Here is a 26,279-nt window from a genome sequence, read left to right as displayed (position 1 = left end):
AGTGAGTGCGTTATTATTGCAAATTTGATCGAAAGGGAAAATATTAAGAATTTAAGGACGTTAGTAACCAGTCAAATCGACCTATTTTACTTCGGGTCAGAATCAAATTGTCGATAATAATAATGCTCCCAATACTTAATTTAAAGCTGAAGCTGGAGAGATTATTGATTGAATTCGAGAAGTTAATATGATTTTTATATTGCAATTCATATATTCATATGTAATCAAAAAATTTATTTTTTTATTTTCATGTAGTGGTGGCACAGTAGATCCAAAAACGCGAGAATTATTAGACAACGACAAATTAATAAGTGAAATAACTCAACGAATGGGTTTATTGAATTTATTTGTGGTAAAATAGGAAGTTCTGCTATTAATATTTTGAAGAAAAAGAAAATTACTTGTTAATCGACAATATTTCGTACAAAAATTCTATTTATGGGACGTCGTAAACGCACGTGAGTATGCAAACAAATTTATGTCATGTGAGAAATTTTCCGGTTTTTTTTGTCACACCGTAAAATGAATAACATTATCTGTTAAAAAAAAAAATTATAATTAGTCTAGTTTTCATTAAAATGAATTTTTACCGAAACAAACATCAAAAAATAAAACATAACGTTCGAAATAATCAAGCTGAAGATGACGAATATCCTTCTCAATCAAGTTTGAATGATTATAGCGATGTTTACAAACAAGAACTAACAAAATGTGAAAAAGAACTATCTGAAATAACAGTAAAATTTAATAGGATGAAAGAAAACAATTATGAGTTAGAAGTAAAGGTTCAAAAACTTGAAGATGATTTGTTGCAGGAAAGAAAAAAAAATAATTTTATAATTGAAAAAAATCAGAAAGAAAAACAAGAACTCGACTCAAAATTAAAAATTTTAGAAGAAAATTATCAACGAGATATAAATCAATTAAATGGTCGTTATAATGAGTTAGAATCGTCAAAAAAAAATACGGAAAGATATATGGAAAGTTGTATCAAAAATTTAGAACAGCAATTAAGAGATCAAAGAATAAAATTTCAGCAAGAATTTAAGCAAGCACATGAAAAATACAAGAAGAATATTAACTATATAAGACAAAATTTAGATGAGAAAGGAAATGGTTCACGCGATCTAGAAGACGAAAATGCCAGACTTAAAGAAGAGGCATCTAAATATCAATCAGCACTTGGTGTTGCAACAAATATTTTCCTTAGTGATGGCGATCTAAATCATTCGGTTAAATTAAAAAATGATATCTTAAAATTGCAGAACATATTGGAAAATTACGTAACTCATTTGAAACCTAATATGAATATTAATATTAAAAAAGTACAAGAACTTGCACAAGAATATGGTTGTTTAAATGAAATTACCGCAAACAATTCAAATAAGATCTTTATTAAAGCTATTTTACAACGTAAGGTGTTAGATTTAATATGCGAGTTTTCTCATGAGTTTTTTAAATTCCAATGTGGAAACTCTAAACTTGAATCAGATGTCGAATCAAAAGCAACAGAATTATTAGAATTAATCAAGCTATTCTTAACAACTCGTGCCGGTACTGATGAGGTTACTGGTGCATCAATAATAAAAATACGTCAACAAGTTTATGGAATTCTTGGTAATCGTGGATTTAACAATATAATCGATAATGATGGAAATATGCGAATGCATGACTTTATAGCTCATGTTAGCAACGAACTCAATAAAATGATGAATAATTATCGTAAAATCAATGATCTTAATAGAAAAAAACAAGTTGATGCAATGGCACCAAAACTTATTCAAGATATTTTTAAATTGTTGTGGTTTCGCATAAATGTTCAAGAACCAAAATTAGAATGTGAATTTTTTGAAAATGATATGATTAATCCAAATTTGATGAAAGGAGCATGGAATGATGATGAAATTGATAAATTACGCGTAGATATATGCTACTTTCCTCTCATTGGAACTAAGTTGAATTCTTCAGATGCAAAAATATATACACTTGCAAAAGTATTTCCGCGATATATTAGTGCTTCAAGTGAGGCTAATGAAAAAGTATATGAATAATATTATTACTAGAGATGATAATGTTTTTGCACAAATGACACGTAGTGAATAAATTTATATGTACAGTATATAAATAAAAGAAAATGTATCCAAAACTGAAATTTGAACAATTGTAAATCTGCTAACTTCAAAATAGCATATATTAAATCTAAAAGAAAAAAGAAAAAAAAAGTTTAAAGATAATATTGTTTATCTGCATCCATTTCAAAGATCGAATATTTGTATTATTGCATACCGTCACTGTAACGAAATTGAAATTTAGGAGCAAAGCTTACTTCGTAGATTGCTGCGTCACGAATAACAGCCGTCATCCGTGATGTGATTCATTTAATTCTCTTTGTAAGTATTCTGATTATCGGAACTTCGTAGGACATTTACTGTGGGACTTCATGACAGAATGACAGAACAAAAGTCAGTCGAGTCGTTTTTCAACGACCGAGCCAAACATGTGTTTGATTGTCTCGTAATCAAAGTATCTCTTCCATCCTTCCTCGCTTACATATAGAATTATAACGGTCGAGATCCATTTCGTGGTTAAGGATTGCAGCATTTCATTTGCTGTAAATGAAATTTTTTAATCTCGATCAATTTAACGATAAAAATATTTTTTAGGTTTCGATATTAATCTTTATTTACTGTATTGATATGAGTTAAAGTTTTCCTAAATTTGGATCTTTTTTTATTTATACAATACAAAAAAAAATAAAAATTATTCTTAAATAATATATATAATATATATTATATATTATATCCGTAAGTGTGAAATTTGATCCTTCAGAAGAAATTGTGGAGAGTCGTGTATTGAAATGGAATAGTGCTACCATATTACATTTTATTATCTTTGAATTAATTTATTTTATTTGTATTTTTCTTTTAAGATACCTGTGTAGTATAAAGAATGACCCACTATCGTAAAAACTTTCAGATGAATACGTAAAAATTTTGGTGAGCATAGTCATGGTGAATCAGTAAAATTAATCTATAAAGTAATTAAGCATTTTAAATCAACATTGATACTATGTATGTAACAAAATCTTTTGGATGCAAATTTATTGAGGTTTCTGCAGTAAAGTCACTTCGAAAATATCAATTGGAGTTACCTGAACGGATAGTATAGTAATTATGAATATTACTACTATCTTACAGTACTTACTTCTACTGCTGCTAAAATAAGAATACTTACTGGTCATTAATGTAACATTATTTTACAACTATAATTAGAACAAGGTTATTAGATATTTGAATCAATATTAGTAATAATATTCTAAAATTTATCTTCAATTTCATTTTCTTCTGCCGGTTCCTTTGCACGAGATAAGCCTAACTTTGTACATTACTGTAAGAATATAAATTCTTTTAATTATATTATTTCTTATATTTCTCTTTAAGAATTATAAATTTATAGATACTGTCAGCAGTAACTCCGAATAAATCACAAATGGTGCAAAATGGTTAGAGATCTTGATATTAAAAATTTATTCTTATAAATGTAAAAAAAAAACTTACTTTTAGGCACCGACAATTAATGAATTATAATAAAGTATCCAATATTTTGAATGTAGTGATATCGCAAATTGCGTATCTACTGCGCAAATAAGATATTAAATGATCATTGGGAAAATAAGCGTGGAAGAATCTTGGGATTTATATTAAACTTTTAATAGTTGCTTAATAGTCATAATGATTATTAATTATTTTTGCTATTTTTCTTTCTTGCAAATTTTCGGAGTTATTTTTTGGGCAATTGAAGGTAAGTTATAAATATAAAACGGTTTATTTATATAAAAATAAATAAATTGACTACTTAATAATGTTCATTTCTTTGTTAATTAAATAAACAGAAGAACAAGAAGGCAAATAATAATTACAGTATGACAATTATTTTTATTAATATAATAACTTTAATAATTAAATATAATTCTTAATGGCATTTCATAGCACACCTTATGATTTTGACATACCCGATAATAGTAAGTTCGCTTTAAAAAATGGTATTATAATATAGTCATATTAGTGGGATCACCCAAAAATCCTGACACCTATAATATCGACAGTCTATAATCCGCAAATCCCGATTGAATCAAAATCCTGACAGTCACAGAATCCCGATGATCTAAAATTTTGACAGCCAAAATCCTGGCTGAGATTCGATCAGATGAATTTGAGATTAGTTAATTTTTTTAATTCAATTGTAGAAGATAAGGAATAGTTTAGTAATCTAGTAATATACTGTACATAATCCTTTTAACTAAGATAAAATTTTTTTTCTTTTAATTTCATTAATAATATGGTAACGTTAGTTAATTTGCATTAATATTAATAAAATTTGCAAACAATTTACATTGGTATTAATAAAATTTACAATATATTAACCCGTTACTGCGTCATTGCATTTTTAAAATTATATTTAAAAAAAAAACTTAGTGAATTTTGATTGTCAAGATTTTTAACTGTCGGAATTTGTGACTACCGGGATTTTATTTCAACGGGATTTGGGTTTGTCGGGATCTTGGTGTCGGGATTGTAGACTGTCAATTTTATGGTTGTCTGGATTTTGTGGTAAACCCGAAAAATAGTCTTCTTTCTAATTCATCTTTAAATCAAAAATTTATTACAATTTTGAAATATTCAACATCAAAAAGTGTCGAGCAATTAACCTTACAATTAACACCATTTAAAACATATTGGTACAACACTTTTTGTGTAAAACAATGCCAACACCATTAAAAACATGCAGTACAACACATTTTAAAGTATAAACTATAAAGCAATACAATAGATGTTACGCATATTAATTTATATATTGTATGTAAAATACAAATTTGTATTTATCACATTTATTATTTCATTTCAAGACTTACTAAAAAAAAAATATAAAATAAAATAATAATAATAATAATAGAATAAAAAAAATAGAACACAATAAATAAGACCTATATTGTGTTGATTTGAAGCGTAACATTGGCTAAGTATTTCTATAACAGTGCTTATCAAACAAGAGGTCTGTTGAAACTTAATTAACAAGCATTTAAAATAGATGCTTTTTAAAGCAATTTACCCAGAAATACATAATAATTGCGGAGTTTTGGCACATCTAAGTCCCTGGCAGCATGGTATGTAGGTACAGCTTGTACCAACTGTAGCGCATCTTGTCCTTCGAGCTATTAATGAAAAGAATAATTATTAAATGTTTTGGTATTATTGAAAACGAAATAAAAAAAAAATTCTAAAGATATAATTACCTTCATTAATTAATGGCGAAGCAGCCACACTAACAAGAGCGTAGATAAGGCAAATTACAACAGTAAGCAAAAGAAATTTCATGATTATTTTAATATTGTAAAAAAGAAAATTTGAAAGAGTATGTTATAATAACTTTTCTTTTTTATAGAGTAATATATGTTTCGAATATTAACACAGTTAAAAAATATGGGGAAAATGACTTTATATATATAGAAAAATTGCCAGTTGATTTCCGTTCTTAAGAATATTGTATTTTCCTTAGTGAGGTATCATACTATATATTGTCTCTCTTTTCTATTAGGTTAATCCTTCATAATAAGTGTGATTAATTAAGGGGATTGTCAATATAATAAGGAATATTTTCTACTAAAAAATGGACGATACTTTCCTTATATAGTCGTTTTATATATGGGGCAAATTACTAGCCCATCAGTATGCAGCGAATTAACAATCTTGTTTTATAACGAGAAAATAAATTATTTTTTGGACTATTCAATGACTAATCTTGTTTCGTATATTTCCAAAAACAATAACTAAATATTTTATTCTAGCGATTATCTTCAATAAAGACTGTCTAGTGTATTAACTATAAGTAAAAGTCATATGATATACTGTTGAAAAAAAAATAATTTGCAAAAAAAAATTATACGTTCATATGCAAAATAATGAATTTACTATGTACGCGTGTCAGATTTACACCTTAAAATATAGGAAATTTCAATATTTTATTTTGCTATATTGCGTTACTTTTTTGAAATATTTTTATTATTAGAACCAAGTGTTTGTGAAATGGGTGAAAATCTATTCCGCGCGTGAGATGTGAAAAACACATTTTTTTATTATCTTTATTATCCACGAATTTTATGTGCCGATTTTAGACGAATCGGCAATTAATCTTTTTTTTACTTATTTTTCGTGAATAAATGTTTTCAGGATTATAAAGTTATTTATTTATTGCTTAGTAATTAATATCAGTTACTTGAATGTTAAATAAAGTGATAATATCCTGGAAAAAAAATGATCTCTAAAAATAATTTATTTTTTTATTTTCATTGCGCGATGAATATCTTTCATAAAATGTTAATTGCTACCATTTTCGGTGAAATGTCCTTTTGGCGAAACATCCCTTCGGCCAAATGGGGTTTCGACGAAATGTACCGTAAATTATAATCAATAAAAAACAGAAATAAGTATAATTTTATTCTAAATAAATAAATATACATAAATGCGCCCCCGGAACTGTATACATAATTTTCAAAATAATGCACCTAGCTAAAAAGGGTGTGCATTAAAAAGAGCAATTAATTATAAACATACAGTATAAGCTTGGGACCGGACTAAAGGGTGCATTTTATGGAGGATATATATAGTAGGTTCCGAGGTAAGTGAGTATGAGAAGAATTAACGATTTCGTTCATAAATTGAACGTATAAGCTTTGAGATATTTTTATACCCATTGGTATCCCTGTAATTAATAAGAAAGATATCAAGCAAAAGCTCCCGAAGTTCAAACTGCTTTAATGATCTCACTAAAGTTGATGTCTTTCACAGGTTAGGACGTGGAAGATTATTAAAGAGAGGGATGGAAATAAGGCGATACTTTGTTTTTTGCTAGTCATCAGGACGGTTTGAAATTTGAGTCCATTCCTCAAAACCAAACCTTAAAAGAAAGATCAATCCAGGCATTAAACTCGTACCAAAAATTTGAAACCTAATATACATGTGACAAGGGTTGAAATTAATATGTTTTGAAACCCAAATTATTTAATTCATTTATTTTTATTTTATTACATACTAGAGAAACATACTGTACACTACAAAATTGCTCAAAAACATACATAATATTAACACTAAAAAACACATATTAAAAATTTTATATCGCTAGCACTCCATTAATTAAATAATTAAAAAATAATTTATTTTTGTAAATGATTAAATTATTAAATTAAAAAATGAAAAATACAATTGACGTCAGTATTTTTTTGATTTCTAATCTTAACGTTATATGTACTATAATTTAACGTTAACCCATCAATATTTAAGATATATGGTAAAAGTTTGAAAGAATAAAAGGGTAATGGTGATTTATATAAATCAACCTAATTTGGTAACGTGATTGAAAATACAAAATATATCTGATGGGAAAAAATTCATTCAAGCGTATTGTATAATAAATATTTTGAAAAAAAAATGACATGTAATTAAAATTTTAATTCAAGTGAAAATTAAAGAATGTAAAGTGTAAAACATATTTTCATAAAACTTAAATCTTTTTGTAGTATAACGACCGAATTTATCGCTACGCTGCAAATTTAGATATATGCATGTTTGACAAAATTTTCGAAACTATCATTGTACTATCGATATTCAATATTGTACACGAATAAACTATTGATTATTATCTTTATTTAGCAGTTAATGATGAAAACATCATGTTGCACGAGCGAGCGTAGGGTTTTAACGGTAGAATTGTAGAATTGTATATTTTTTTTTACAAACATTATGTTGCACGAACGTAGGGATAATTTATTCTGTATGGGAAAAACAATTTCGCCCATATCATTTGCGATTTTTTATAAGTATTTCTTTACAAAATTTTAGGGACTATTTATAAAAAAGTGAATAACATAATGTTTAATGATCAAATCTTTATATTCATGAACATTCATTCAATGATAACTTTTGTTTACCTAAAATGATTATTTCTGTCATTTATTATATGAATACCTAAATGTATGTTTCACCTGAGTAGCCAGAAATAGGTAACAAGAGATCGACCAAGGCCCCAAAATTACGCCAAAAAAGGAATGAACTACACATTATTACTTAAAAGAATCCTATAGAATCATTTCTACGCCGTTGCCAGAGGAGCGCATTTAATCTATTTTGACAATAAGAATATTTTCTTTAGGACAATAAGAAGAATTTGAAAACCACCAGCCCTAAAAGGTTGCGGTTCTCTTGGTCCTATATTTCAAAAGACGAACTTTATAGCCATAAAAGACCGAAATATTTATAGTTTTTTTGTCTTTTCATGTTTTAATTTCAGTTATTTTTATCTTTCGTTCCATTTTAATAACATTGTTTCCAATTAGTCTGTTTTTAACTTCATCATATAATGAAAATATTGTTAACTTATTGTATATTGTGTTTCATCCGATAATACTAAACTAAAGAAAAGTGCTAATAATAAAACCATACACAAAACACAAAACTTGAAATTTACCTCAAGGAATAGAAGTCTACAGGGAATTTCCATATGAGGCGACATCTTGATATTAAAATAGTAATAATATAATAATGAATATTTATTAAAATCCTTCACCATTCCAAAAGTGAATACTATTAATCTAAATATTATATATGATCTCCTATTATAACCAATACTCGATAGACGGTTGTTATCTTTTAGATTAAAGGTAGGAAAAGTTAGTAATACATGCTCACTAAATTAATAATTTCGATTTCTTGGTATGTAAATTCCCTTTGCTGCGGAGTTGTCTGTTAACAAACCTACAAAGGTTGCTTTAAAAGTTAAATGGATCACAAAATATATCAGCTGATTATTTGGGCGAGGTACAGATGTATAAATATTTATCACTATTTAAAATCATTTTATTAATTACTTTACTAAATAATAGACTAATAAAGAGTAATAAAGTACATTTGATCTTTATTCGAACAATTCTGACTTCTTTAAAGTTTTATGAAATGATGAGGATCCAAAAATTAAAGAATTTCTAAGAGGTGTCTTTTCAAATAATATTAATTTTATTTATGGAAAGATAAAACAAATTTTACATGATTAAGATGCACATCATAGATCAAAGTGTTTCATAAAGACTTTCATAATGAAAATATTAATAATGGGCGTCTTCACAGAGAACGTGATTGAGATTGAGATTGAGATTAGTGGTTAATCTGGTTTCACAAAAACGTGATTGAGATTAATTGATTAAAGATTAGAATAAGGTTTTAACTTCCTTACCGCACTTTTCATTTTTTAACAAAAATACCGCATATTTCAATCTTCAATAAAATGTATGCCGGCATATTTATTAAACGCGAAACACTTACTAGACGCGAACTTTTTTGTCATTTCCTTTAAACAAAATACAGTAAACTTCTTTCTTAATAAAAATGGAACAAACTCATAAAAATAAAAATGCTGCAAAAGGTGAAAAAACTACTAAAGCTTTATTGTCTTTTCTTATTGAAAATAAAAAAAGACTTGAAGAGTTAAAGTATAAACGTGGAGCTAATCATTCATTTATGGAAGGTTCATTTATGGAGGGTGCATTTATGCCCCTATAAAAACGAAATGTGTTAAATTTATTTTAAATTCGTGTTCATGTGTAATAAATGTCTAAAAAAGCACCATTTTATCCGATTTATGTCTTATTACAAATAAACAAAATTAAACAAAATGGTGCTTTTTTAGACATTTATTACACATGAGCACAAATATAAAACAAATTTAGCACATTTCGTTTTTATAGGGTATGAAGAGTTGACTGTACAATCTAGATATAACAAATATTAATTTTGAATGGTTACGGTACGTTTTGCCGAAGCCATTTCGCCGAAGGGATGTTTTGCCGAAAAGATGTTTCGCCGAAGAGACGTTTCGCCGAAGAGACGTTTCGCCGAAGGGATGTTTCACCGAAGCCGTTTCGACGAATCATCCATTTTGCCGAGGACGTTTCGCCGAAACCCATTTCGCCGAAGCCATTTCTCCGAAATGAGAAATATCAATTTTATAAAATTATTAATCGTGTAATCATAAAAATAAAAAATTTTTTTATTTATTTATTAATCTCATCATGAACCTTAATTCGTAATTCATGTAAGATTATATGATGGTTTTACAATTCTGTGAAGATGGAAATTTGAGAAATTACTATATGAATAAAAAATTAGATCGATTATTATTCAAAAATTGATAAATTACAACAAATTGCAAGTGGACTTCTGGATATTCATAATTCTGGAAAAATAATTGTTAATTTTATTAATAAAGTGTGAATCAGAAGGCTCAAAATTTATATTTATATACATTTTAACATAATGGATTTTTTTAAAAAAAAATAATATAAAAAAATAAAAATTTTTCCAATTTTTCCAATTATCAACTTTTAAGAATTATTTGTGAAATTGTAAGATTTACAAATGTTACAATTAATACTTGAATAAAATAAGTAAAAATTTACTTATGTAAGAAACGCAGATTTCCCAAGGTTTCGGCAAAACGTCCTTTCGGCGAAATGGCTTCGGCAAAATGGCTTTCGGCAAAATGTCCTGATACCATTTTGAATATCCAAATTTAGACTGAAAAAAACAAAAAAAAAATCATCACAATAGAAATTAAATTACAATAGAAATTATATTGCAATATACGTTGACAAGTCGACATTGTTATATAACGACACTGAGATAAATAGCTATAAAGAAAAAAGATATTTCCTAAGGTCATTTGAAAAATGGCAAACATCGTAATCTCGAAAGCATCGTTAACAATTGTCAAATATTAAATATAGTTTCACAAATACTTTAAATACTTTTTCTCTATAATTCTATTTAGAGCTTTCTGTATAGGTGCCGTCGGAATTGCCGAATTGAAATTACGGCATCACAAAATATGGATTTTACCATTTTAAAAATATTTAACAAATCATCGAGACCAGCATTATAAGATTTACGAATTACGAATTATCTACGGCATAACCAGAATATTTACTTTGTGTAATTTTTGTATTTTTGACATTAAATAATTACGACATTACGGCGAATTAATATATTACGATATAGGCTTCATATGCCGTAATTAATTCCGATGGCAAGTAATATAGCTTTCTTTATGTTTTGTATGTTTCTTGATGCTGTCCGGATAACGCTCCAATGTATATCCTTCTCGATCTTTGCCTGGTTGAGACATTGAGACATTCTTCTATCAAGTACAAAGAATCATTATTGAGTATGTATTATTTAATTTGAGTTTATCAAATTCCAATTGACGATTCCAATTGACCAGTCTTTTTATGTTTTACATAATCATACGAATCTTCTCAATATTGAACAGTAGAAGCTGTTACCTTTAAGCCCGCCCGGTTTAAGGTAGTCAGTTGTTCAAGTGAAAAAGTTTCATTTGACATTTATTTTATTTTATTTTATTTTAAGAAGAGCGGTTATTCTAGTCAATCTATTTCACAGATACAGGAACGGCACAAGTCCGACTATACTGACTATTAAAAATTGAGCTATAATACCTATCCAAAACACGACCCACCCTTCAGAAAAAAAAAATTCTGCGGAATAGGAGACATACGCTACCGTCCGAGTGAAATTGAAAATACGGTATTATCTTATTTGTCCAGAAGTCACATGAAGATCTACAATAAAAACTTCACGAGTATAAATACCACGTGCAATTTAATAATAATATCGTGGGAAATAATATTTTTTTTTCTTTCAGGGATGACTCTTCTATTCGTAAACATATATATAAGAAAAAAAATATGATTGAAACTTCAAGCTTATAAATTTTATTTTCTGAATTGTTTATTATATTAAATGTTAGTAAATTAAGTTACGTAAGTTTTTAGTTTCTTTTTATGAGCAAGGACCTTTTGAGAATTAAAAATAAAGATTAAATCTCTTTGTTAATAAATACGAAACGGTTCGTTCCATATTGATCGTCTATCCTGAAACTTTACTTGGGACGATGTTTCACGAAAGATATAATAAACCCTTATACAGTTTCTAATGACAAGAGGGAATCTTTTTTTAGATAAAAATGGAAGGGCATTTCATTGCATCATGGACTTTATCGTAATGGTGAGGTCAGGATCCTAATAATTTGCAAGAATTTGATGGAGAACTTCCGGCAACTAGGCAGGAACTAGAATTAAAAATTGATTATTTCAGATACAAATAAAAGGTAAAAAGTAATTTGGTGAAGGGTATTTTGGATTGGAAGAACGTTGAACAACCATGATATTAACGAATTTGTTAAAATTTGATAGGTTTGACCATAATGCATCTACTAATTTTTGGACGGAATGACGGAATGTTATTGTTATTACATCTTCTAGAAGCTATTAATGTTTGTTTCGAGCATGATGAAGCATTGATTGATGAATTTTATTTACAAAGATTTGGAAATATTGGTTGGTCATTCATGATTTCAACTAATCAATATGTGAAGTCGCTCAACCAATAATCAATTTTCCTTGATTTGGATGTTATCCGTAAGTTATGCAAAAATTTAAGGGGTGAAGTGGTTATTTATATATAATATTAAATTAGATGTAGACAATTCTCTTATTAGTAGGAAAAGATTAAGAAATTAGTTAAAATTTCTCTTGTTTATATTGGAGTTCTTTTAAATATTTTCTTCAGATCAATAAGAGAAAGAATTACCATTTTTTTTACGTAATGATAGTTGAAAAGAAATATTCTTGTATAAAGTGAAAAGGATGTTTCAGTATAATAAAGAAAATGATTTAAATCTTATCATCAATTTTATAGCTTTTTATATCGCTTGAATTATTTTAGTGATCATGAAGGAAAGTTCTCGAGACGAAATCACGTGATAAAGGAAATATTATTATAAAATTAAATCGAGAGAAACACTTATTATCTCAAAATCAAAATCAATAATCCTAATAATTAACTATAATTAACTATAATTATGAAGTTATGATATGAAAACAAACTTTGAAATCATATAAATTACTTCAAGTCAATTAAATCATCTTTGATCTTTTTCATTGTTTCCATTGTAAATACTTTTAATAATTTAGGGGTCTTATCTTATCGACTCAATTTGGGTATGACTATTTCATTTTTGGATTTAATTCACGAGAAATGAATCCAATTTTTACAATAAATCATGATATTTATCACCAGAATATTACCAAAAAAAATAAAAAAAATAAGGGATAAAAAATATTAAGTCCACATATTTTCTAATTCATTTGATTTTTCTAAAGATAACAATGTCTTCACGAATTTTACCCGAAGAGCGTATAATTTTAAATGTTGGCGGTATAAAAGTATTATGTTTATCATATTATTATTATTTTTTTTTTCTTTTTGATGCGCTTATTATATTCATTATATAGAATTAATAAAAATGTATATAAATAAATATGTATACGTATTTTTTTACGTACATAGTATGAAACTTATCGATCAACATTGATTGCACATCCCGATACTTTACTCGGAACCATGTTTCAAGAACGTAATCGTAGTCTCCGAAATCCCAATGAAAATGGGGAATATTTTTTTGACAGGAATAGTAAAGCATTTCATTACATCATGGAATATTATCGTACAGGTCAAATTCTTTGGGATACTCGAACTGTTCTTGGAGCAAGAAACGGTACCAACGTGACCAGGAAGGAATTAGAAGAAGAGCTTGATTATTTTCAGATTAAGCCAAGAGATACTAGGGTTGATGTTGCTTTGGCATCAGCTTCAAATATATTGGATAAATTTGTTCGAGCTTTAGAATCATTAATTTTAAAGCATGTATCTCAATTAGGAAAAAGTATCTTTATTAACGCGAGTCAAGAATTAATTTCAGTTAATAGAGCAAGAAGTGAACCTGAGATTGACCCTATTATTTTAAGAGCATTTAATTCTACGGCTTATCGTATGTTAAAAGAAGTTGAAAATGAAATTGCTCAACATTTATATTCAACTTTTCCTGAATTAAATATTGTTTGGAGAAGTGAAAGGAATGATAATGACCAATTTATTTCAATTCAACTTTCTTTTAATTATAGTTTAAAGATGATTTTTGATAATTCTCAAGTTGGAAGGAAAAGATTTAGGAGCGTTTAATCATTTTGAATTTCAAAAAGTAAATGTTTTTTTTTTTTTGAAATGTTCGTTTACAGATTTTTACAGATTTTGATAGTTTCACGTACGTAAGGAATTTTACTATATATATATATAATTTTTATGTTTTATTTATATATATATATATTTTATATTTTATATATTTTGTATGTATATATATTATATATATCAGATTTTTTTTTGGTGATATCTATGAATAAATAATATTTTGTTTTATTATATTTTAAAAATATATTTTATTTTCGTAATGATAAATTGACAAAAAATTGACAAGTTTGACATGATCTATTTAATATAATCAGCATTTAATATTAAAATTCATACCCGGTATTAAATTAAAGATAATGCACTCGTTTAAATTTTAAATATTTTAAATTTTAAGATTTCTTATGATCGATCGAGATCTTGATAAAAATGATCAAAAAAGAAAATTGACATTTTTTGTACCCGCGTACCCACGTATAAAATATATAAAAAAATAAAAAAATAAAAAAAAAATATTTTTCGATTATTTTCTCATTTTCTCAACATTTTTTTAAAAAATAAAAATTATAAAAAAACAAGATATTTATTTATATTTATATTAAAAATTGTGAAAAATTCACAATCCCTTTATTTTTTTTATTTTAATTTTATTTTATTTATTATTATTATATATTTTTTTAAAAAAAATATATATATATTATAAAAAAAAGAAAAAAGAAAAATAAAAAAAAAATCTTTGCTAACAAATTAATAAAAAAATATATAATAATAATTAAAGATACTTTTGTTATAAAAGATAAATTTGATTTTTTTTTTTTTATTATTTCTTTTGTTTTTTTTTAAGTAAGCAAAAAAGAAATATTTCTCAAATTCATCAAATTCATCGGTTGTCATGTCTCAAAAAAAAATTTTTTTTTTTTCTTTTGGTTTTTTAAAAAGCACAGCTATAAAAAAAACCACACCTTAAAAAAATTAAACATATGTGTAAAGATATATAAAAAAAAGGGGGCATAAAAAAATGGAATAAAATTTTAAAAGATAGGATTTTTGATGTAAATAATACAATATGACGAATATAAAATGATTATAAAAGAGGAGGTTTATATAATATGCAATATTAAAAAGAAAAAAAAAATAATAAATTTCGTTATGAAATAAGAAAAGAGAATAATTATGAATAAAATGTAATATATATAATGATAAATTTATTAATATAATAATAATAATAATTGAATGCCAAATAAAATAGTGAAAGTGTAAATACAAGGTTTTTTTTTAAAAAAAAAATTATTTATACATGAATAATAACATAATAATAACGTCGCATCGTCACATATAAATAGGAGAATATAATTAAATTATGCTTTGATTTGAGTGACTTTTGGACTTATCGAGGGTCTTTGATATGTTAATCGTTCGGATGATTGCATGGGGAATAATTTGCTATTGTTGTATTTGCTTTCATGAGAAAGTCCTTGGAAAGTCCTTTTTGGTAAAGATTTTAAAGCTGGTAATTCTCCTTGTAACACCATTTGACGTTGCGCTACAAAACTTCCTGGTGTTGGAATTGTATATTGTTCTTCAACTACTTCTTCAACTTCTTCAGCATATTCGTATCCGGAATATTCAGAATATCCTTCTCCTTGATCTTGATAATAATAATCATCTTCATTATAACCATTATATTGTTGTTCATTATATTGTTGATCATTATAATCTTGTTCGTTATAATCTTGATCATAATATTCATCACCATAATATTCTTCTTCTTCTTGATATTCATCATATTCATTATAATGACCATAATAACCTGGATCAGATGAATAACCGTAATAACCATTTTCTCCTGTTGGATCAGTTTCATAATCATAATCTGCATCATCATATTCGTATTCACCTTCAACATATTGTTCTTCATATTGTAACGTTGCTTCAGCACCATCATCAAAACCAGTTTGCATGATTGATGCTCGAACTTGTGCTGCTTGATATGCAAAACTTTTTGGATCTTTTGGCTTATTTTTGAATTTATAATTCGTTGGAACACTATTATCATCAGGTCTTGAACGATCAAACATTGCCCAAACAGCTGGAAGAGTTGGCATAACACTTGAAGCCATCGAATATTTTGATACTCTTGACATTCTTGAAGTAACTTTACTAACAGGTCTTGATTTTGAATTTCCTCTAACCCAAGGTATACTAAATGTACTAAAAGCGCTCATTTTTCTTCTTCGAGTAATAGTTTTTGTAGTAGCAACATCCCATTCAGAAAATACTTGAGATTCTTCTTCAATCATTACCCATTCACATTCATTTATTAAACCTTTTTTTGGTTCAATAAATACCCAATCACCCCATTTATCACCATCAGCTGCGGCAGTAGTTTCCATCCATACGTAAGGGAAAATCTCATCAACGGTTTCAATAGCCAAATGAGTTGTAATAGGTAAATCTTGAGCTCGGTCAATAATATCCCAATCTTCCCAATCTTCTTCTTTATCATTAGAAAAATCTGGAGAAGATTGAGTAGATTCAAAAGATCTAGCCCTTCGAGGTTTTCTTAATGAACTGAATTTAACAATTTTTCTACTACCACTTATTGATTTCTTTTTAATAAGAGAAATAACTTGACTCATTGACCTTTCTTTCTCTTCTACTTCACTTTGTAAACTACTATTATTTTTACTATTCTCATCATCTCTTATTGAATTTCTTATTGAATCAGCTGAAGTGAGAGTTAAACTATTTGATACATTATCAACGGAATTACGAAAACCTTTTTTTGAAAAATCATCCCAAACCATAGTTTGACGTAATGTAACACCGGAAACACCGGAATCATTTCTTGATAAAGAAATTTCTTGATTAGAACTTTTTTCTTTACTAGTAGAATCTGATAAACTTGAATTATTTCCTTCACTTGTTATACCACTTTCAGAAGTTTCTATAATATCATCTAATTTATCAGGTAAAGGATCTAAATAAATACTTTTAAAACCTTTTCTTGAAAATTGAGTCCATTGTTTTTCACTAACAGTATCACTAATTTTTACATTTTTAGCTCTATCTTCAAGTGAGAAAAATAATTTCAAAAAATCATCAGACATAGCAGTAACACCATTTGTTTGAAATTCATCCCACATATCTTCAGCAGATTTTTTTTCATCAGCAGTCATCATAGTACTTGGACGAATTATTGTTTTACGTTTCATACTATCCATCACATCAGGTAAAAAAGTTGTTAAAGTTTTCGTTTGTCTATTATTAGAATTAGAATTTGTCGTTGGAACTTGTCTTGTTACTCTTAAAATACTAACAGGTCTTATTGTACTTGAAGAAGTAGTTGCAGTAGTTGTAGTTGCAGTTGTTTTAATTTCAGTAGTTTCAGCAAAAGTAACAATAGATTGTTTACGAGGTCTATTTTGTTTTTTAGAATCAGAATTTGAATCAGGGAATTGAAAGAAAGCAGAAGTTACAGTCTTTCTATATTCAACATAATTATCCAATAATTTTGTTAAACGAGGATTTAATTCAGTTGAAACAGATTTTTCACGTAAATAAGCCAAAAATAAGTGATGACAAGCAGCAGAATATTTTGTCCAATCATCATAAGCAGTATCAAAATTTGAATAACCTCTATCTTTATTACCAAGAATACAAAGCGCTATTGTTTTAACGATTCTTTCAGCCGACATTTTATTTATATGAGATTCAGCCGTTACATCAGCGCAAATATCGAATAATTCACATAAAATATCTCTATTTTGTTTTGGTAAATAATCTAAAAATTTCTTGAAAGAACCTTTACTCGGATCATAATCCCATTCTATTAAAAAAGAAAAAAAATAAATAAATAAATTGTTTTGTTAAAAAAAAAAGGATTTCACGTGACTCAATCAAATTGCGCAGTTAAAAAAATTACCAGCATTTTTGTGATGCTAGGATTAAAAATAATTTCTGCATAAAGACTAATATTATTTACATGTATATTATTATTATTATTATTTGTATATCAAATAAAAAATTAACTGCATGTATTATTTGAATTTGTTTCGTACGTAAAAAAATAAACAAGGGATTTTTTTACTTTTAATAAAAATTAAATTAAAATTATTGACAAAATAAGGATTTTGGGGAGGAGGGGGAGAAAAAAAGGTCTAATGCTGCGCAAAAAAAAATGAAAAAAAAATATTTTTTTAATAAAAATAAAATAAATAAATACCTTGTTCATATTTAACAAATTCTTCATAATATTGATATGGTACTAATACGGTATCACTACGTCTTAAAGCCCATTTCATTGCTGAAACTACGGCATGAATATTATAAGATCTTATTATATCCTCATATTCCGTACGACTATCTTTTAATAAATATTTTAAAAGTTTTCTGACTTCATCCATACTATCACCTATGTTTAAAGGTTTAAAAATATCAACCTCACGTAAACCTCGTAATCTTATTTCATCAGAACATCTTTTTATAATCAAATGAACCTCTTCTAAAGTGATGTTTTGAGCCACATCACGTCTAACTTCTTTCTTTGTGGACATGGTCTTACGTAAACTTGGTTTCTTTTCATTTTTAGAAGTACTATTCTTTTTTTTCAACGAATGTTTCGCGCCGCGCAACATTTGTATAAATTAAATATAATAAAAATTCTAAAAAAAAATGTATACAGTATATATATATATATATAAATTATATATATATATGTTTTATATTTATTTCTAAAAAAACAAAATAATATATATATTTCAAAAATATTAATAATAATAATAATAAAAAAAAGAATAGACCAAAAAAAAAAAAATTTATTATAATGAAAGAGAGAAAGAGGTCAAAGCGAGAGAATTTTTTTTTTTCCTGATCCTCGATGAATTTATACTGTTTTTTTTTTAAATTAACATTTTAGTATCAATTATGATTGGTATTGAAAAAATTTTCCAATTGAAATATTTTTGTGGGTAATAAAAAAAAAATTTTTTTTTTATATTACAATATTCTTTGTTTTTTTATAAATGTTGGCACAACATTTATTCAACGAATACGGTAGATCCTTGATTGGAATCAATATTTGAATTATAAAAATATAAAAAAAATTTGCACTTAATAACTTTAATTAATAGGTTGATCATTGCCTAATTCGAGACTAAATAAAATGTTTCAAAAAAAATAAAATACCTTTAAAATTAGATCACAAAAAAAATTGTTCATGTTGTACATGTTGTAATACCGTTTTAAGTTCATACTAACCAAATATGTTGATCACCATATCACATTTGTCACTTTAATTTAATCATAAATATATTATAGTGTATTCAAATATATATATATATATATATGTACATCTATAAATTTTTACTTTTTTTTTTTACGTATATTTTTTTTGCAATGGAAAAAGAGTAGTGAAATTTTTTTTTTTTTTTTTACACGAAAAAAAAAATTTTTTACTCGCATGCGATAAGCAAATAGAAACAATAAGTTTATAATAAAAAAAGAAATTAAAACTGTATACCCCTGAAGAAAGTGAAACAAACAGCTTATTTTGAACATTATATATATATATATATTCTCAATTATAAATACTGTATATTATATAATTAATAGATGTAATAAAAAAAAAAAAAATTTTTTATATTAAAAAGAAAAAAAAAACTTGTTTAATAAGTGATCAACACAACAATTGAGATAAGAACATTGTAAAACTTTAATCTTTCCTTCTTATCTTTGTTGAAATCATTTTGTTTCCCCAAATTTTTTTTAATAAATTTGGGTAGAAATATTGTCTCCGCATTCTCCGAAATTATAAATAACTTAAAAATCTCAACCTCACCTTGTTTCGTATTATAATTATAACAAAATTAGTATATTCATGTATTTCCCCTAATTGAAAAAAAAATTTTCTTCTTTTCTTTATTTTTTTTTATTATGTGAGACATATTTAATGAACGTTTTATAATGTAACAATAATGTAAGGCCATAATGGCTCAACTGGCTCAATTGGACGAAATGAAAATTTGAAACATAATTAGCCAACTTGTGACTGTTTAATACGATTATGGCTAGTGTTTAATTCCTGGATTTGAAATAATCTTTGTTCATTCATTCATAAGTAGAATCAGCCAAATCAACAGATGGATAAAATACGTGGATATTTTTTTGCGTGTTTTTTTTATTTATTTATTATTTATTGTGATCTCAAAGAAAATAATAATAATAATAATTATTATTATTATACAATTAAATAATTAACGTAAATAAATGTCAAAAATAAGGACCTAATTAGTATTATGAGAAGTTTAGTTACACCAGTTTTGATTCTTTTGGGAGTGTAACAATGTAACAAACATATTTATCTTTAATGTCACAATATCGCGTTTTATATCAACGAATAAGGAATTTCTTCGGTATTATTTTTTTTTTTGTAATATTATTTACTAAATTTACCTGAATAAGAAAAAAAAAATTACCCGTTAATAATCAAGTTATTTAATTTGGAAACATGAGAGTTTTAAATATTCTTATTTAATTCCAAAAAAAATTCTTAATTGTTTGAAAAATATAAAAGAAAAATATTTTATTTATTTTATTTTTTTCTTTCTTCGATTATTTGATGATGATTGATATTATTCGATGAAAAAATCGGAATTTCGTTCGGAATTATTCATATAATCATGAAGATAATTAAATTTCCTGATTGGTCGCTATAGACCGTATAAAAATTTATTAGATTTTATTTTAGGCAATTTTTGGTAATATTATTAAATTCCCGATTTAGTTTAAAAAAAATTAATAGTCTAGTCGCTCTTCTCCCTATGGTCAGATTTTATTTATTATTATTATTTTTTTTTTTATGTATTTTTGAATTGGGACAAAGATGGAAAACATCAAACAACTGTTGAGAAACAAAGATCTTCATAACCGATCAAAAAATCCATCAATTCGTTCGGGTCATTTCTCGAATATTTCATTGTGTAATGTAATACGGGCTGAATTTTTTTTTGTGCATGGGATGCAGAATTCCCGGGTTCAATAAATAACAATAAATAATACATTAATCAAAACTACATTATATTGAAATCGTTTGATAACACCATCAAGAATTTTTGATCCCGATGAATAATCAAATCCCACCCCCCTCATTCTTGTGGCACCAATACTAGAAAATATAAATTTTTTTTTTTTCGTATTATAATAAATATGATTGTTATTTTGGATTTGATGATTCTTTTTAAATTTTTAATTTTTTTTTTTTCCTGAACTTTAATATTTAAATTTGAATAAGGATTTGTTATATTTATTATCATGTAACAATATTATTACTAAAAATTGAATTTCACAGATCTCAATTTTTATCGATTTCGGTACGATAAGAAAAAAAAAATGAATTTGATTTAAAAAAAAAAAATTTGTTTATTTTGATCGTCAAAACAAATTGAAAAAACCTTGTCCTAGACGATAATAAGAAAAACATTATACTGTATAAACGAATGAAATTAGTATATTTTTATGTAAATAAAAAATAACTATCATTCATTGACGCCAAGCTAAGCTAAGCCACACCCCTGCATACATTGAATATGACGAAAGATTTCCTAATTTTTTTGGTTGAATTAATTAACCGGAATCAGTTTAGAGTTAAAAAAAAAAATTATGTGGTTGAATATGATGAAATGATTAAATGATCGTGAAATAATATGCATGAATAAATATTATTTGACAGTTTTGAATAAAAAAAAAAAGATTTCATTGTACAGGGGTACATGGGGGGGAGATACGGAATAATCGTGATTTCTTATTAAAATCATGTAATTTACGTAATTTGCGTAATTTGTGAATAATCATATGTTATTCAAAACTAAAAATCTTTTGAAGGATATATATAAAAACGGCTGAAACTTTAACCATTAGTTTGCAACAATAGTATTATTTCATTTTATAATCATTTAAAATTAACTTAGATTTTTTCGATAATTTATAATTTGATAAACACCTAAAAAAAAACCTATATTTAGAATTTGGGCATAGTTTGCATAATTTGCATATGTGCAAATGTTTATGCGAACCATTTGGTATTACAAAATACATAGCATAATTTTTTCAAAATGGGAAATATTGTTTATTAAAGTTATGCCAGTCTCTAAGCAAATAGTTGCAATACGCATAATATCACGCATATTTATTTTAAAACAATTCTGTAATATTTTATTTATTAGGACACCGGGTAATTTAGGATTTCTAAAATTATTCATAATTACCTGTATAATAAGTATCGAACTTTCAATAGAAAGAAAGTTTGTTATTAAATATTTAAAAATTAAAACCTGCATGAGTTTATAATATTTATTATGGTTTTACGACATCATATAAAAAAAGTAAAATTATAAAAAGAGTATTACGAATATCTTAATTCATCATATCATTTAGAACAATGTTAAATAACAATCGACCATATAAGTAAAAAAGAAAAGAACAATGAGAATGGGTTAAACTGTTACTTTTCTAATTTGTACTTTTTTAATGAACCGTTTAAATTTATTCTTGTCACATGTTCACATGTTATCCTTTTTAATAGATAGCATATTCTAAACGAATTTCCTTATTAGATTAAGATAAATTAGATATAAAATTATTGAACGAATTAAATTTCATCTAATTTTACTGGAAATTATAATCCACGTATCAATATGATGGTTCATTTAGGCATTAAATGTCACTCAATCATGTCACTTTTTTTGTGTACTTCTTTTTTAATGTGACGTAAAATTTTTTTTCTTTGTTCAATTTTTCGGAGATTTATTAAAAAAGTTTCTAACGTCATCAAATTACAAATTACGGTTCAAGTTACGCGCCAATCATTACAATTTATTCTTTATAAATTTTTTCCCTTATTTTTTTTTTTATTATTTTTGTTCGAGATTACATCAATTAAAAATACAAAAAATACAAGGATAAAATTTTCTTTATTGATGCAATTCTATTATTAAAATTATTGTTCTCAAGAAAAAAAACATACATAATCTTGTTACAAAATTATCAGGTGTTTAATGTTTACTAATGTTTACTTAATAATAATAATGTATTTCTATCTTTGAAATTCATTTACCAATTTTTTTAGGTAAGACATTTTATAGTTTTTCTCAAATGAAGAAGGTTATTTTTTTTTAAACTTTTCGGAGTTTCAGAAAGAAAAAAGATTATGCATGTTTCAATATGTTGTTTCATCTAAAAAAAGATTTTTTTTTTTAAATTTTTTTTAAAAAAAAAGAATAAAAGAATCATGATTCGAATTAAATAATAAAAATTCGAAAAAAAATATTATGTATGTAAATCCACCTTTTTTTAACTTGACCCCCGATGAACCTTAATATTTCTTAACAATTTATGTAACGGTAACTTATTTTAATTTTGTATTTTTCAATAAATTCGAATTAGGTTAATTATGTATCTTATGCACTAAGTTACTAGTAAAGTAAGCTGATATACGCAGTATAAGCAGATGTTTTAACTAAGTTTGTCATTCACCAATTGAGAGAGAAATTAAAACGATATATACATTTTTATTTTTTTTTTACCTCGCATTAAAAATTAACCGATTGGCTTCCGATTTTTTAAAACTTTTTTTAAAGTATCTTTTTTCGCACAGAAGTTTAAATTCGTTACAGTTAAGGTTTTAAAGCTGATCCTTTTTTTTGCAGGCGGAATGACGGATCCACAAAAGTCTCTAAAAAAAAAGAATATTATCGTTATGCTCTCATCAATGCAAGATAAGCGTAAAAATGTGGATGATTTTCCAGATCCTCACAACCGACCGCAAATACGCAAACATGAATAATTTCTATAAATATTGTAAGTTCCTTATAAACATAATAAAGAAAAACATAAATAATAAAATAAATAAAATACGTAATAGTACAAATGAATAAGGATTTTAAAGAGAAAAATACCTTCGATTTGTCAAAAATATAAATATAGTGCATTTCTTTTATTTGTACGTTAAAAAAAGACCTTTTTTTCTTATGGGAAGGGTAATGTTACGATTGGTTTTCATGAACTTAAATATTACGCAACCGCAGCAACATTGCATTAATATTATTCGACATTTTGATTGGTTCTTTTAAGGACCTTGACCAATAATCTTTACTTTTTAAGGAAATATTTTTTCTAATTTACATTGTGAAAATGAAAAAGGTTTATTACATATTTTCCCAAAAATATTTATAAAATTATCTCATGATATTTTACTCATCAAATAACAAAAAAAATTTTTAAGGGTTTTTCCTAAAAAAGATTAATGATTTACCAGCACATGGGATGATGGGAAAATAAAAAAAAAACATGCGACTTATTGATGAATTATAATTTATACTTATTTGGTAAACTAAGAATATCCCATTTTAACTCTTGTTTTTTTTTCTTTGTATTCCTAATTATTTATTTAATTAAAACGGTTAAATTAGAAAGTTTTATTAAATATTTTTTTTTTTATATTCTTTTGCTTATATTTTAGTAAAAATAATAAGGAACTAGTACAAAAATGTCGTTTAAAAATATTAAATTCTTTATTTGGTTTAAAACTTTTTTTTTTTATAATGTGTTTTGTTGTAATATTCATTCCCAGTTTCATATATCGATCGAAACATTTTTGAAATGTTTTGGTTTAGTTTTTTGAATATTCAGTGTTTTTTGTTTCATATGTTTCAGATATTAACATTTTAATAACATTCTATTACAATAAGGTGATTAATTTTTAAAACGCGAATTAAATTTGATGCATACAAACAATATTAGTAATAATGATTTCCGAGATTTTCCATTAAAAAAAAAAAAAATTATTTCAGTTCAATCCCGAAATTTTTTTTAAAGATAAATTTAATTGATTGAAAGATTCGGATATAAAATACTAATTAAAAATAATAATTTAAATATAATTTTTTTTTTTTTAGTTAATTTATCAAGTTTCCAAAAGAAAAATAATAATAATAATTCGGTTCGGTTGGGCAAATTAACCAAATATTTCGTACATCCGAGACAATCAAATTACTTACTTTATATGATTTACTACCTACATAAAAAAAATAGTTTAAATTAATTAAACTTTTTAAATCTTGTTATCCAATTCACTTTTGGCAAATATTCTACCTGCATTTTTTTTTTTACCAATTATATAATTATATAATTATATAATTATATATACAGTATACAATATATTCATCATTCGGTATTATACTTTTCGTTATTATGACCCACCGGAAAATATTGACGTTTAAATATGTAAGATTGCGTACTTTAATTTTATTATTTAAAATTCCCTATAAGAGAACAAAGTTGGGCTATATAGCCTCTATTGGTTTCTTGAAAAGGTGAAGAAAACGATGCAATCAATGCATTCGTTGCGTTTTTTGTGTCACAAATGTGATTTGTTAACGCCACGAGTCACGTTCTAAATCCACGTTTGACTCTTTTTTTTTTTATTTTTAAACAAATATATTTTACGAACGTGTTTTGCATGTTGACTGAATTTGACAGATTTAATAATAGTATGTACATTATATGCAAACATATTATATGCAATATATATTTAAATTTGAAACGATCTTATTAAACAATTTTTTTTTAAAAAAAAATAAATAAAAATATTCATAATTTTATACATAAATACATACATAATAATTGTGGTGCAGGCTACTTGCTTGGATGTAAAATTAATGATTTTAATTACGTTATGTTGTATTCAAGCCTTTTTTGTATGTCAATTTAAAAAAATATTATTTTCCTGATCTTAAATTTATTTTCGGCCAAAATTAAAAAAAAATCTTCGTCTGAAATAAAGTTATAACTTGTACGACAGACATGACAAACTGATTGGCAATTTGGCGTGGGAGAATTTCGGAGTTTATACTCCTGTAATAATATAAAAATTCCGTTATCTCATTATTTTCTCTTTTTGCAATTTCAAAGTTAATATATTTTTCTTTGAGGAAATTTATATAATTTATTATGGCCACTATTAGACGAGAATTTGTTAATGATGCAATTCAAAGAGCTGATGCATTAACAGATCCTTACATTCGCAATTATGACGTAACAAAACGTTTTGAATTTGTAAAACAAACAATTCTTGAT

The 26,279-nt window shown here is 25.7% G+C and overlaps 4 protein-coding genes across 4 annotated transcripts; 3 read left to right on the top strand and 1 right to left on the bottom strand.

Moving 5' to 3' along the window:
• Window positions 1-578: 578 nt before the first annotated feature.
• On the top strand, window positions 579-2,165 carry OCT59_011963 (uncharacterized protein; the record flags this gene model as incomplete). Its single annotated transcript, XM_025309893.2, has 1 exon — window positions 579-2,165. One exon carries the CDS (start codon window positions 579-581, stop codon window positions 2,049-2,051), a length of 1,473 nt encoding a protein of 490 aa, XP_025188437.1. The 3' UTR covers window positions 2,052-2,165.
• Window positions 2,166-12,110: 9,945 nt separating this feature from the next.
• On the top strand, window positions 12,111-12,513 carry OCT59_011962 (uncharacterized protein; the record flags this gene model as incomplete). The annotated part of the gene is made up of 3 exons (XM_066134134.1): window positions 12,111-12,128; window positions 12,219-12,231; window positions 12,317-12,513. 3 exons carry the CDS (start codon window positions 12,111-12,113, stop codon window positions 12,511-12,513), a joined length of 228 nt encoding a protein of 75 aa, XP_065989428.1.
• Window positions 12,514-13,287: 774 nt separating this feature from the next.
• On the top strand, window positions 13,288-14,387 carry OCT59_011961 (uncharacterized protein). The gene is made up of 2 exons (XM_025324009.2): window positions 13,288-13,348; window positions 13,473-14,387. Exons 1-2 carry the CDS (start codon window positions 13,292-13,294, stop codon window positions 14,142-14,144), a joined length of 729 nt encoding a protein of 242 aa, XP_025188435.1. The 5' UTR covers window positions 13,288-13,291; the 3' UTR covers window positions 14,145-14,387.
• A 735-nt stretch (window positions 14,388-15,122) lies between these two features.
• On the bottom strand, window positions 15,123-18,784 carry OCT59_011960 (uncharacterized protein; the record flags this gene model as incomplete). Its single annotated transcript, XM_025312973.2, has 2 exons — window positions 15,123-17,976; window positions 18,373-18,784. 2 exons carry the CDS (start codon window positions 18,782-18,784, stop codon window positions 15,506-15,508), a joined length of 2,883 nt encoding a protein of 960 aa, XP_025188434.1. The 3' UTR covers window positions 15,123-15,505.
• Between the last annotated feature and the right edge of the window lie 7,495 nt (window positions 18,785-26,279).

The sequence above is a fragment of the Rhizophagus irregularis genome, chromosome 2, assembly GCF_026210795.1.
Source record: "Rhizophagus irregularis chromosome 2, complete sequence".
In the NCBI taxonomy this organism is placed as follows: Eukaryota; Fungi; Glomeromycota; class Glomeromycetes; order Glomerales; family Glomeraceae; genus Rhizophagus; species Rhizophagus irregularis.
Note: the sequence above shows the minus strand (reverse complement) of the source record. Positions and strands in the feature narration are given on the sequence as shown.